Here is a 15,581-nt window from a genome sequence, read left to right on the forward strand (position 1 = left end):
CTAAAAGATTAACTCTTAAAATTCATCACAAGAAAAAAAAACTCTATCTGTGTGGTGACTTCCTGATGGCTCAGCAGATAAAGAGACTGCCTGCAATGCAGGAGACACAGGCTCCATTCCTGGGTCGGGAAGATCCCCTGGAGAAGGAAATGGCAACCCATGCCCGTACTTTTGCCTGGAAAATCCCATGGACAGAGGAGGCTTGTGAGCGCTAGTCCAGAGTCTGATACAACTGACCCAAGAGCACAGCAGCACATGAATGGACACAGAAGTAAACTACTTACGGTGGTGATCATTCCACAATACAGACACATTTTCAATCATTACGTAATACATTGGAAACTCATGTTATACATCAACTGAACCTCAATTTAAAATAATACATATCTATTCAAAAGGAGTCCAAGCCCAATGCAAGTCTATGCTTTTCCATTAAAAATCATCCCCCTAGTCTTTTTATAATGCTGCTGAACTTTCCAATTTTAATAGCTTCCTTCTGTCAATCAAATCCCTGAAAACAATGCTTTTTCTTAAAATGTTTTGATTCAAACTTGAAATTCAAGTTTACTTTTATGCCAAGAAGGCAGGTTCAACAGTTTTCATGGTTCTTATAATTTAAATTCAGAGTATACTATAACAATTAGTTACCAAAACAAAGAAGAGACCATGTAAAATATATATATATATATACCTGTTAAAGAAAACAAGCCCTACCTAATTTAACTACCTAATTAAAGGAGGGTTCAGGATGGGGAACACATGTATACCTGTGGCGGATTCATTTTGATATTTGGCAAATCTAATACAGTTAAGTTTAAAAATAAAATAAAATTTTAAAAAAAAAGAAAAAAAAAAAAAAAAGAAAAAAAATGTAAAAGCCATAACATCAACTCTTTTTCTTTCAAAAGAATGTTCCTGTATATTTTTGGTCCCTCTTGTGTATTCCACAATTTATTATAAGTATAGAGCCACAAACTTTGCCAATGGCTTGGGAAACTCTGTAACTGTGTACTTATGACCAGACAAGTTCATAATGTGACCATACTGTTTTTTAATTTTATATTAGAGTTTATATATAATTTTATAAAATAATTTTATATAAGAGTTTTGAACTCAGGAAATAAAGGATTTTATTTTGCTGTTAAAAAAAAAAAAAAAAAAAAAAAAAAGAAAACAAGCCCTTAACCTGAGAACTCTCATGACTTCAGCAATTTTCCAATAATAGTCAGTATACACCTTCAACTTTGTGCATGTTTTTATTAGATGAATCCAGACTGTATTCCAACCAGAAACTGTATAGTACCTAATTAATTAGGACCCAGTAAAAGTTGCATTTCATGTAATAATGATAAAGCTTAATCATTCTGTGAAAATACTATTAAGAATAGAAACTATAAGATGGCACTTTGATGAGAACACAAATTTTTTTTTAAGAGTCTTAAGTTCAAATGAGTTCAATAACACATCTTTGCTCCTTTGTTTACATTTTTAACATCTTTACTGCCTAAGTACATTCATCTCCTTTCCAGTTTGGATCTCAATATTATCACTAACAGCTTGGGATTTAACTACCTAATTAAAGGAGGGTTCAGGATGGGGAACACATGTATACTGTGGCGGATTCATTTTGATATTTAGCAAAACTAATACAATTTTGTAAAGTTTAAAAATAAAATTTAAAAAAAATAAATAAAAAGATTAAAATAGTAAAAAATAAAATAAAATAAAAAAATAAAATTTAAACTAAATTCCAGTTTCTAATTCTTTACATGAAAGTACAATCTGAAATATTTAATCATAATTTATTCTCCCATCCAAAAGACAGTCATTTATTCTTCATATAACTTGTAAAACAAAATTAATTTTAGGAGACACATAAAATTTAATTGGACATAGCAATAGAAACATGTCTTGCTGCGTTGTTTCCTACAACAAAATATACTTTCTCATCACTAAACATCCCATTTCTCTCAAAATTAGAAATTAATTTTAAAATAAGAAAAAGATTTAATATTATAGCATCCTAACTGTAGCCTTTAAAATTCTAGTTAATTCCAGCATGATCCATGAGCATATTTTACAGCCCACTTTGAGGCACTCGATTTTTTTAAAAAGGGCCTATGAACATAAAAACTACAGAGCTGCAGTACCATCTACTGGAGAATAAAGACTATGTTACTTCTTTGGCAAAGTTTTCTATTTTTTTTAATTGGAGGATAATTGCTTTACAATATTGTAGTGGTCTCTGCTATACATCAATGAGAATCAGTCATAATTTTATATATATATCCCCCTCCTCTTGGGGCTTCCCCAGGAGCTCAGCAGAGAAGAATCTATCTGCAATGGAGGAGATGAAGGTTCGATCCCTGGGTCAGGGAAGATCCCCTGGAGAAGAAAATAGCAACCCACTCCAATATTCTTGCCTGGAAAACCCCATGGAAACAGGAGCCTTGCGGGCTACAGCCCAGTCACAAAGAGTCAGACATGACTCAGTGACTAAACAACAACAAACTCCCTCTTGAGCCTCTTTCCCCCAAACCAAAGTTTACTATTTTCTATCAAATTCCTGTCCTGTCTATACTGTCTTTTCATCAGTCATAAAACATGCAATTAACTATTACAATAAATTTTTTCACTTAACCACCTACCGAGTAGTTACAACTGAAATTGATGACATTACAAATGGGTACTACTCAATTTCTACCACAGAGGCAATTATGCATAAAACTAGACAATGAACATCAGCTGATTCAGAGATGACCTGGAAGTTCCTTCTCAATGACATTTTCCAGAATTCTAGCCTTGTAATTTCTTAAAAAGAAAAGGGGGGGGGGGGGGGGGGGGGAATGCATTTTTTCAAACATGCTTCAGCATTTATTTTGTGCCCATAAAATTAAAGATCCTTGAAAACAGAAGGCCAATGAGAAGTCCACATATCCTATACCCAAAGGGGGGAAAACTCACAGAGAAAAGCAGTAAGACAACTAGTGATCTGTAATTAACCATGTAGAACACATTTCTTCTTCAGTCGTTAACATACCTTTTTTTCATTTGAATAGCAAATCACAAATGTGCATAGCTCAGGGAGCATATAAATCTCTGTATTGTTCCCATTTTAGTATATGTGCTACTGAAGAAAGCACAAATGAATTCTTTTATATATACAGAGTGAAGATTAACGGATGACAGTCTTAGACCTCCTTGAATGTGAAAAGGACGAGCTTGAGAGGGGAAAAGAGATGGAACTTACTGAGGTGCTACACGTCTCCAGTAGCGATCAATTCCATTTTTAAAATACAACACAGCAAGCCACCGTACATTTATATCCAGGGTGTGGTTTGTGAAAATATTCTGTAAATAAAAAACAAAGCATCAGAATGAACATAAGTTAAATAAGTATAGTTATTTAAGTATACTTAAATAACTTAAAAAACATAATAAGTTAAATGTATAGTTAATTTATAGTTTTAAGTTATATATTTTAAGTTAAATGTATAATTTATAGTTTTTAAATAACTTAAAAAACATAAGTAATAAGTTAAAAGTATAGTTAATATATCACAATAAAGTACACATAGATTTTTCAAACACAGAAATACAAATATTGTATAATATAGCTTATTGTGTGAGCTCAGTTATGTCCAACTCTTTGCGACTCCATGGACGATAGCCCTCCAGGCTCCATGGAATTTTCCAGGCGAATGCTGGAGTGGGCTGCCATTTCCTTCCCCATGATACAGCTTATATGTAGAATCTAACAGAAGGGTATAAATAAACTTATTTACAAAAGTGGAGTCACAGATGTAGAAAACAAACTTACGGTTACCAGGGGAAGGATAAATTGGGAGGTTGGGACTGACATATACACACGACTATACGTAAAATAGACAGGAAGAACCTGCCGTATAGCACAGCAAACTCTACCCAATACTCTGTAATGACCTATATGAGAAAAGACTATTAAAAAAAAAAAAGAGTGGATATATGCATATGAGTAACATTCACTCTGCCTGGAAAATCCCATGGACGGAGGAGCCTGGTAGGCTGCAGTCCATGGGGTCGCGAGAGTCGGACACGACTGAGCGACTTCACTTTCCCTTTTCACTTTCATGCATTGGAGAAGGAAATGGCAACCCACTCCAGCGTTCTTGCCTGGAGAATCCCAGGGACGGGGGAGCCTGGTGGGCTGCCATCTCTGGGGTCGCACAGAGTCGGACATGACTGAAGCGACTTAGCAGCAGCAGCAGCAACATTCACTCTGCTGTACTGAAACCATCACACACTGAAATCAACGATGCTGCTGTTGTTTGTTGTTTAGTCACTAAGTCATCGTCGTTTCCTACTCCAGGGGATCTTCCCAACCCAGGGACAGAACCCTTGTCTCTTATATCTCCTGCACTGGCAGACGGATTCTTTACCACTGCGCCACCATCAACTATACTTCAATAAAATTAAAAAAAAAAAAAATTTAAGTATGGATAGATTTGTAATTAAATGTTCCACTTAAATTTTATCATTACACATATATTGTTATTTTCTAAGTATCTATAGCTCTACAATTCATGTAAGAAAGCATATCTGCTTAGGAGCATGTTAATTATGTAAGCTGAGTAATGGCTATGTACAGAGTCATTTCACTATTCTACTTTTAGGTATATTTTAAATTTTTCCTAATAAAAAATTAAACTTGAAACAACAAATCTAATTATACAGTAAAATCTACCCACATGAAACTAAAATAAACACCTTTAGGACTTCCCTGGTGCTACAGTGGATAAGAATCTACCTGCCAATGCAGGAGACCTGGGCTTGCTCCCTTGTTCAGGAAGATACCATATCCACATACCACAGAGGAACTAAGCGCATGCACCAAAACTACTGAAGCCCATATGCCCTACAGCCCTCGAGTCTGCGTGCTGTGACTACTGAAATCCCATGTACACAGAGCAACAAGAAAAGCCACCACGATGAGAAGGCCCGCAACAGGAGAGTAGCCCCTGCTCTCCACAACTAGAGAAAGCCTTCGGGCAGCAACGAAGAGCCAGCACAACCAAAAAATAATTTTTTAAATTATATAAGTAAAATAAACATAGCTAAATTTAGAAAGAAAAAGTAGACCCAACAGAATGAACTAAATAATTTCCAAGTATCCTCCTTATCAAAGCAATTATGCTTACAAACAAGTTAGATAACAAAATATTTTCAAGTATTATAAACGCAGAAGTGCTAACTGGTATGTGACCTTTAAAATTTATTAAAACTGTTACCAAAAATTTATAATAGTTATAAAGGTGTATGAAATAAGAAGAGTAAAACTAATATTTACAGTATAATTTAAAATATCACAAACAGTGAGAATTAACCTGCGGTCCAGTGCTTAGGACTCCACGCTTCCACTGCAGGGAGCATAGGTTTGACCCCTCGTTGGGGAATTAAGACCCTGCATGCATAATTATAAAATTTTTAGTGTTTCTAGAATAGTGGGTAGATGGGACAAATAGGAATTGTAGGAATATGTTAACTAAAATTGTACTACAATTCAGACCTAAAACAACTCAAATCCCTAGAACTGACCTCTTAAACACAACTTTATGTGGGAAAACCTCAAAGTCAAAAGTAATAATATGGAAGTATGTCTTTCACTATATTAAAAAAATTTTATATGTTAAGTACTAAAAATAGGTATGATACTATAATCCTATTTTTTAAAAATCAGGTGCATACCAAAAAAAGTTACAAAGACAGTTGGGTAATGTCTATTTATTCCTTAAGACCTGTGACAACTGAGGCAGAGTCCCTCTTGGGGTGTCCTTGCAAAAGAAAGCATCGATTCTCTCACCACATTAATTGTAAGACTAATTAATTGCATTAGGTCTTACCCTTTACATGCCTACCTTCCACACTAGACTGAGCTGTGTCTTATGAGTGGAGTCCAGCACAGAGCCTGACAAAGCAGAAACTTCATAAATATCTATTGAGCAAATGAGTGAATGAATGAAAGTAATGTGGGAATATTGTGGAAGCTGGTAGATCTCAACCTAACTCAGCTATACCAAGGAACCAAGAAAAGTCAAGCTGCAGATGTCAATACAAGTAAATATATATTACATAAATATATTGAATAACCAGGTTGGAATGCACACCTGAGATGAGGTACACAAATTTAGGAATCTCCAGACTAATCTGGATGGCTAAGGTTCAAACAGAACCAATGTACCAAAACAGTGAGAATAGGGAAAAAGAAAGAAATAACTTACATTCAGCAGTTTCAAAATCTGTTATTATCTATACTGCATCTAAAAGAAACTTTACTATCCCTCTAAGAAGAAAATTAAACCTAATAAAAATAAAACAAACAGGTCTAGGCACTTAATATTAATAATTCATACATTACACAGAAAGTATCAAGCAAGTCTACTGGTTCTCCCAGAGTCAAGCAGTGACTAAAATAAGAAATTCCAGAGGTCTTTTATATTTTGGTCTGAAAAAACACAAAGCTAATTACAAAGCATGCTCATTTAAATAAGCATATGAAGGGTAAAGATACAAGATTTTCTAAAGACATACTATGCCCCAAATTTACAAACACAATGCTGGGATGATCTATGAGAAGAAGACACTTTCTTCAGTCTCTTTAGAAATTACTCTGTTTTTTTATCTCTGTGTTACTGTGCCAAGGAGACAATTTTCTAATGTTATATTCAGAATATCCAGTATGACTTCAAATACTTAATTTCCTTTCTAGGCATGACTAGTATATCTTCTCAAATGTAACAACTCAAAACTTTTCAGTCATGAAGTCAAAACATGTATGTAATGCCATGGTTTTCTATTTTACAAGATACAGTAAACTGTTCTGCTCTGAATTTTTGACCCAGTCACAAATACTGAATCAGTTTTTGATTCAATTTGTAACCTCCTTGCCATGGTCGGAAACTAAATCTCAAACACCAATCAGAGTTCTCAAATTTTCAGAAGAAAAAGAATAAGCGAGCCTCCAATACAAAAAGACATCTTTTCATTCTGGTAATGAGAAAACAATTTTGATTAATTATCCAAAAGCTTTAAACTCCCAGAAAGATTTAAAGCACTGTTAATTATTATACTATTTCCCATAATATCCAGGGAAAAAATCAGATATGTTAAGAAAATAAATTTTAGATGGGGGAAAAGAAAATGTTTTAAAGTGAGCATGGTAGACCCAACTCATGCAGCAGTGGGGAGACCTCTGATGAAGAATTCCAACAATGTAAATTAACTGGGGCAAGGATAAGGACGAAGACAAAACATCAAAGTGTACCATGTATAGTCTTCATTCAAGTCAGCATTAAACACATTAAAACAGATTATCAGCACAGTGCTGCCTGCTGAGCAGATTCTACCAGTAAGTCCCCTACATACAGACCAGTTCTGTTCTGAGGGAGCGTTCTTAAGTTCAATTTGTTCCTGAGTTCAAAAAAGTTAGCCAAGGTACCCAACTAACAGAATCAGCTATATAGCACTGTACTATAAGAGGTTTATAATACTTCTCACACAAATAATGTATACATAATTTTTTTAAATCTTACAGTCCAGTCCCTTGAAAAGCACAGTAGTAAGTACAACAGGTGACATGCACACAGGGGCTGGTACACACGTTCACATCGCTGAAAGTTCCCAACTTGAGGCTCATATGTAGGAGACTTACTATACCCTGAGGGGTTATTTATCAACCATCACAAACACTTCTTAAACATCCTCAAGAGCCACGCCCTGAATTAATATGTGGGAGGAGGGATGGCAGCCAAACATCTGGATCAGTCTCACTAAAGTAAATTAAATTTAATTTAGAGCAATTAAAATAATAGTACCTCATTCTATCAAAAATAATAGTAAACTCTTTTAGAACAACTCACCAGCAACACCGAGTAGAAGCCTGGCTGCGTCTCCCACTGTTTCAGCTGCTCTTCAGCGGGTTTTAACACGGCAGTATCCTGACTGGTGGCCTGTGTTAGGACCTGAAGAACAACAGTACTGGCGCTATTGAGATCCATGGAAACCTGGAAATGACACGGACATACCTGAGTGTACATTATACATAAAAATTAACAGTAACCAACATGGAGAAAAGGCCTCGATGTTCTGAATTGCTCCCATACTTCAATCATTTACCTACTCTTTCAAGTTTCTGCTTGATTTCTCTTTCATGTACCACCCATACTCTTACTTAAAAACCCCATAAGTCAAATTGCCTTTGCTTAAACCAATTTACTTCTAAAAGAAAATGCCATTTTATTATCCCATAAATATAAGGCAGTAAGTTGGAGGGGGGAGGGGCAATGACAAACAAACATCAAAATTACTAAATTCTGGTTAAATAACACTGCCTGCTCAAGACTCTAATTATTTTGTTTCTTTTTCAAGATAAGCATTATAAAATCTATAAAAGTATTAACCATTTTATCCTTAAGAAGACCAGAAGGTAGAAATCATACAAAAATGCAAAGGACCTAGGACTCTGAAAAATAATTTTGAAAAAGAACAATTACAAACGCTAAGTAAAACCAAAAAAAGAAAGTTTTTAAAAAGCTAGCATGAAATATGATATGATTTGAACAAGTTATATGGTGTAAGAAAGAAAAATCCACTTGGCCTTGATGCTTGTTTCATTCTTTTTTGAATTGCTCAGATTTAGAGATATGAATGTTAATCTTCACTCAAAATTCTTTGGCAAATTATATTGCATAAGCATAAACTGTAAGTCACAAAGTAATTGATTGATTTCAATGTTTAGAATTGATGAACAAAATACAGAAAAATTAATTATAAAAAAAAAGGAAGACCAGAAGGAAGAGAACTGCAAAAAGAATGCTTTGACTGATTGCTAAGTACCTCATGTTATCATCTTAGGTGCCTCCAATGATATGTATCTGAAACTTTTTTTTTAATATAAAAGACAAACGCATACCCAAGAAATATTGTGTTGGGGGAGGGGAGGGGGCAAGAGAACTTAAACCAACAAACAAAATATAAACCTTAAGTTAAAAAGGATCTTAAAGGTTGGATCACCTAATCCTTCAATAAAATTTTTTACAGAAGTCTAGTTAATGTACAATGTTGTGGTAGTTTTAAGTACACACCAGAGTGATTTTGTTATTATAGTGTCTGAAACCATCCTAAAAACACATAAGGAATTTATTGAATTCTCTAGGATTCTGTTTCTAATCATCCCCAAAATTGTGTACGATTGTTTGTTAGGAAAGTATATGTAGTTGTTCACAATACACATATACAAGGTATGCAAAACTATACTGAAAACTAGGACTTCCTCGGTGGTCCAGTGGTTAAGACTTTGTGACAGACTCTGTGCTTCCACTACAGGAAACTTGGGTTTGACCCCTGGTTGGGTAACCAAGACCCCACATGCTGCAGAGCATGGCCAAAAAATCTTTTTAAAAACTTTTTTTTTTTTTTAACTGAAAACTAAAAGTTGACAGAAAATAGTTCTTGGTACAGAGGTGACTGGGAATTAGCTTTGTGATACCAATTGCCTAAAACTGAAGAATGTTCCAGATAGTAAAAGTCTAAGTCATTAACCCATAATCAAAAGCAAATTACTTCCTTTGTTAAGAGTTGTAATTAAATTGCAATGACTCAAGAAAAGGGAAGGTCCCAAAAATTGATTCTACAAGAAATCTGACCCAAAGTATTATAACTTTTAAGGAAATTAATCATTTTGAAGCCTTTGTGAATTAAGAAGGGCCAGGGTATAATAACTGGAATCAGACAAATATTACCAATTAGCAATGGAGTTGGACTAAGGTTATAAATTAGTAGTCTGTTCTTGTCTCTATCTTAGAACTGACTAGGGTGGTAAACATATATTACCTCCATCACTAATAAGGAGTTTTGTGTTTTTTTTTAACTTTCTTGGTGATTCAGTTATTTTATATATATATATGTCGTATATACTTTTTCAGATTCTTTTCCATCATAGGAGCTTCTTGAATAAGTTTCTGTGTTTCATTATCACTTGAAAATAAGTAAATGGATTTTCACTCAATTTACAGGGTTTCTTGGTAATGTATGATTTCAAAAATAGGCTGTAAAAGAGAGACTCACTTTATGGAGGCCCCAGAAGATACTTTAAAGAGATAGGCAGGACCTCCCTGGTAGTACAGTTGGATAAGAATCCACCTGCCAATGCAGGGGACATGGGTTCGATCCCTAGTCAGGGAAGACTCCACATGCTGCTGAACAACTGCTGAGCCTGTGCTCTGGAGCCCGTGCACCACAACTACTGAGTCCTCATGTCATGACTGAGCCCATATGCTGCCCGCGCGCAGCAGCTACTGAAGCCCAAGCACCAAGAGCCCATTCTTCACGAGAGAAGCCACCGCAATGAGAAGCCTGGGGAACCACATCTAGAGAAAGCCCACGCAAAGCAGTGAAGATCCTGTGCAGTCAAAAATAAATTATTTAATTAGTTAAAATGTTTAAAAAAAAATAAAATAAAGATGACGGCAATATACCTTTCTACTTAGTTGAAATACAATGCAAGTCACAAAAGCAAGCCATGTATGTAATTTTTACCTTTTCCAGTAGACACATTAAGAAACAGAAACACATAAAATTCGTTTTATTATATAATATTTAACTCAATATATCCAAAATGTTATCCTTTCAATATTTTGAAAATACTAATAATGTGATATTTTACATCTTTTATACTAAATCTTCAAAATCCTGTGTATATTTTATACTTAAGGTACATCTCATTTCAAACTAACCCAATTTCAAGTACTCAATAGCCACATGTGGCTAGTGGCTACCATATTAACACAACTCTAGAAAAAACCACTCAAAGTGGCACCAATCAAGGACTGGCAACACCAGCATCATCTCACAGAAACACAAATTCTCAATCTTCTCTCCAAACCTAGCAAATGAAAACAGGGGCTGACGGCAGGAGGCGCTGGGGCAAAGGGCTGTGCTTTAATAAGTCCTCTAGGTAAATCCTAATAATTGTCAAAGTTTGAGAAGCACTTTTAGAACATCTAAAACTGAGGTGCATCTGAAAGCCCAGCTCTACTGCTAGTGCTGTGGATGACGAAACATACAGGGGCTTCCATTATACATCCCTGAAAAGGAAGGCAGACCAGCACTGATTTGCAGTTCTCACAAGGGAACTGTCTGAAGTATGAAGAGCAGGAATTCACTGATTCTCCCCCAAGCAAAACAGAATAATAATAAAGGTTTTTTTAAAAAAGCCAGTATCTGAGCATATATTACATGCCAAGTACTGCAGTTAAGTGCTTTACTTATTTATTCCTAATAATTATTCTATGTGGTAGATACTATTATCACCATATGTTAGGTAGGAAACTAAAGGCTCAGAGACCTTAGCTTGCCACGGTCACAGTCTACTAAGTGGCAGTCCCTGGACTTGAAGACCAAAGCCACTACTCTTAATCAGTATCTCATGAGTGACAGGACAGACACCTAAGCCATCTGTGGTCCACGAGCCCAAGACACACAATAGATAGTGGGTAGATACTTGATGAATTAACAACAGTGACCAATTCTCAACAATAAAGGACTTCACACTGAATCACACAGAAGCTAATTAACTGATTTATTTAACGAAATTACTGAAAGCCTTTTGTGTACCAGGCACTGTTCCAGGTGCTGAGAATACAGCCGTGAACAACACGGTGTCCCTGACTTCACACAGTTTACATTCTAGTGGAAGAAGACAGCATTAGGAGGTGATAGGAGGTAGTGGGTAAAGAAAATAAGGTAATGTTAAAGATGGACTCTGACTGTGCTACTTTAGACTGAGTATTCTGAGAAGTCTTCTCTAGTGACATTTACAAGAGACGTGAGAATGACAAGAGAGACCCAGCCAGGCAAAAATCTGAAAGCAGAGATCTGGATACGGAAAACAACTGAAAACAAGGTTTTAATATTATAAACAAACCTAAGAAAGCCAGTGTAATTGACATTTAATGAGAAGAGGGGAAAGTAGTACTAGTTAAGGTTGGAGAAATGGGCAGGAAGATCATGTGAAGACTTTGTAGGGGAAAAACTAAAGTGTCTGGACTTTAGTACATGCGCCAAAAAAAAGCCCCGGGAAGACAGGAAGAACATGTGAATATAATAATAGAGAAAGGCTCCACCAGAACTCATCCCTACTTCAACCCTAAAAAGAAAGAAAAATACCATGTCTCTGTTTTGGGCTACTACTATAAAAATAAAATCATTGACCACTGCCAACCCCCAGAGCAATTTATACCTAGAACAAAGATTATGCAGAGCACTCATACACACACACATATACACACCTTCACACTTTACACTTCTCTGGACCTACGTGACAAAGCAATCCTTAAGTCTATATACTCTAATCTTTATGTCCCACTTACCCTCATCCTTTGGGCTTCCCTGGTGGATCAGTGGTAAAAGGAATCCACCTGCCAATGCAGGAGACACAGGTTCTATCCCTGGGTTGGGAAGATCCCCTGGAGAAGGAAACAGCTACCCACTCTAGTATTCTTGCCTGGAAAATCCTGTGGACAGAGGAGCCTGGTAGGCTACAGTCAATGGAGTTGCAAAAGAGTTGGACACTCCTCAGCAACTCTACAACAGCAAACTTCATGATTCACCTGGTCCAATGTAAATGACAGAATCCCTACCTCCCCCCAGCACCCTGCTCCATCCAGGTCCTCCCCAGAAGTATATGCCCTGTCCTCGCCTCCTCTCGCTTTTGATCCTTGCTTCCAAGAGGCCCATTTCAGTCTGAGAGGGAGAGCTTAGTTTATATATATTTGGAGAACCAATGCCGTGCCAAGTACTAAAATAGTTGTTAAGAATTGAAAAGGGTCTTTTCCCCAAAATATGGAGAATGATGAGGTGGGAGGAAGAGAGAATTATTAAAACAAACTATGAAAAATACATTTCTAGAATACCAGTTGGAATCCAGAGTACATTTCCCCCACAAAAACAATATTATGAGTGGTTTATCTAATGGGTAAGAAGGTTTTTTGGTGTGAGAAACAAATCATCATTTGTAACTTCTACTGGAAATATTTCCAAGTACTAATTAACTTACAAGGGAAGCTTTAGGCAGCAGTCAGTTCCTGAATTGCAGATTAAGTATATCCTCAAAAATTAACAATTCAGCAATGACAGTCCCATCATAATGGATTATTTAAAATACCACATTACTAAAGCATATTAAATTTTTTAAAGATCCCATACCAAACCAATAAAAAGCAAATGTGGCATATGTATTAGTATCATTGTTTCATAGAGGAAGAATTTACAGCTATCAAGAGAGTTGCCCGGGATCACTGCAGAAAACTAGTACATGGCAGAGCGAGGCCTGATATCAAGGTTCTGGAAACTCAGCTCTTCCTACTGAATCATAAAACAGCCTCACCACACCATCCTGCTCCCGAACACCTAGAAACACACCACACACTCCCATAACAGGTTCCTGGAGAAAAGGATTCCTGAATCCATCAGAAATCTAAAAGTGTTAGGGGAAGCACACTGATTGAAACTGCCCACCCTGGCCAGGCACCATAGTAACTATTTGCATGAGTTGTTTTAGGACAGGAGGGCCTGGTGAGGAACAGGGAACTAATAAGCCTCCACCAACCAGAAGAGTTCAGGAAAGGTCAAAAGGAGACACCACCTGTCCGACCACCTCCTGGAATCCTTCTCTCCGGCATCCATCCTGGCTGAACAAGGCGTGCACCATCAGGAAGGACTCTGAAGGACTCTAAGTCAGTATGATTGGCTAAGGACAACCCGGAAACTAATCCCATCACCATAAAACCCGAGCCTGCAAGCCATGTGGCAGCATGTTCTCCTGGGTTCCCTTACCCTACTGCTCTCCGCCCAGGCGCCCTTTCCCAATAAAATCTCTTGATTTGTCAGCACATGTGTCTCCTCGGACAACTCATTTCCGAGTGTTAGACAAGAGCCCAGTTTCGGGCTCTGGAAGGGGTCCCCCTTCCTGCAACAAAAGGACTACATTTTCTATGTGTTAAGTATTTATGCGGAACTCAGTGGTGGAGTTCTCTTGAAAGGACAACAATGGCAAAAAAGAACAGAGAAATGTACTGAGTCATTTAACTGTAACAGTGTGGAAGTAAACTTCACTTAGGATAAAAGGCAGATGACTACTGACTACTAGAGTCAGTTTGAAGGATAGCACACCTGGAAACTAACCTCCAGCATCTTTCTTTTGGAATTAGCATGCAGAAATATAATAGCGCTGCTACTGTTATCTGCACATGGCAGTTGAGGCAGACATAAAACTAGTCTCCAAAAAAGCTGGAGACCTGAGACTGACAAAGCAAGAGAGGGAAGAAGAAAAGGAGAAGGTGTAAGGAATGAGAAAAGAAGGGAGGCGGGGCAGAGGGCAGGAGGAGAGGCAGAGATAGACACAGACTAACTGATAAGACAGCAGGACACTTCCCAAAGGACCCAACAGGATCTTCACGGCATGACAGGATCATCAAAAGGGAGGCCTGAAGGCCAGAGAAGCTAGTCTCTCACACCGCAGGTGCTGCTACAGGTCTGTGTGTGGTGAGAGAAACCCCACACCTATGTTAAAACCAGGTATCCTTTGCCTTTCAGTGTTCCTATTAATTATCAAGACCCTGGAGACAACGAAGCAAACAGATTAAATTTGCCTAGGTTTTCTAATTAATCATGCATACACTGAGGTTGTTTTGATTTTCATTATTTTGAATAGTTTCAAAATCATAAGCAAGAGGAAACACACTCCTTATGAGCATTTTATAAGCTCTTAACTATACTACTGAACAGAATTATTCAAAATCTAAATGCATACTCCTTTTTTCCCCTAAGAACAATATAAAGAAAGGAGAAGGTGAAAATTAAAAGGGCAAGTCGCCCTTCTCACTATTTCACAAGTCGGTCAGTTCAATTTATTCATTACTGGAACTACAATACTCTTCGATGCTATTAAAGTCTAAATAATCTAGCGATATGTGACCAAGAGCCTAAAACACTCAGACCTTGTAAGTGGGCTTTCTAAGCTTGATTCTGTAAGATATCTTCCCAAGTCTGGAAAAATCCAAAGTCCAAAGATAATACAGATGTGCCTACAGTTGAAAACAAACTAATTTTCATTAAAAGAAATAAATAAAGAAAAGCCAATACCTCTGCCTGTCACCAAAAAACAGACTTCTCAGGCCTACATCAACTTCAATTCCAGTCATGACAATTTTTTAGTCTACTACATTACCTGTGTTTATCCTTAGTTTTAGGACATTCCACACAAACAATAACGCCACCCTACTATTAAAAATTAAAGCCGTAAGTAAACTGAGAAAAAGAAGGCATAAGATTATAAGAGAAGTTGAAGGAAAAAGAATTTCAAAATCAAAAAAGGTTCCCTCAGTGATATAATTTATTCAGGCATAGATCAATATGGATGCTAAAACCATTAAGTGAAAGAAGAGCTGTTGGGGAACAGGATATTCCCAGTGTGTCTAAGTATCATCCCACAGATTACTTGCTAAATGCAATGAAGAAATAAACCTTTAAAATGAAGGGATCTGTCA

General features: G+C 36.7%; 1 protein-coding gene across 5 annotated transcripts in view; it reads right to left on the minus strand.

The window, feature by feature from the left end:
* The window catches only part of IPO11 (importin 11), a 202,537-nt gene that overhangs the window by 170,938 nt on the left and 16,018 nt on the right, over positions 1-15,581 (minus strand). For all 5 annotated transcript variants that reach the window (XM_025270486.2, XM_044932629.1, XM_025270489.2 and 2 more), the window contains exons 2-3: positions 7,896-8,039; positions 3,251-3,351 (exon numbers count right to left, since the gene is read on the minus strand). In XM_025270486.2, coding sequence (XP_025126271.1) covers positions 3,251-3,351; positions 7,896-8,033 — 239 coding nt within the window. In that variant the 5' untranslated portion in view covers positions 8,034-8,039. The remainder of the gene's footprint in view (positions 1-3,250; positions 3,352-7,895; positions 8,040-15,581) is intronic.

Source organism: Bubalus bubalis, chromosome 19, assembly GCF_019923935.1.
Source record: "Bubalus bubalis isolate 160015118507 breed Murrah chromosome 19, NDDB_SH_1, whole genome shotgun sequence".
NCBI classification, from domain to species: domain Eukaryota; kingdom Metazoa; phylum Chordata; class Mammalia; order Artiodactyla; family Bovidae; genus Bubalus; species Bubalus bubalis.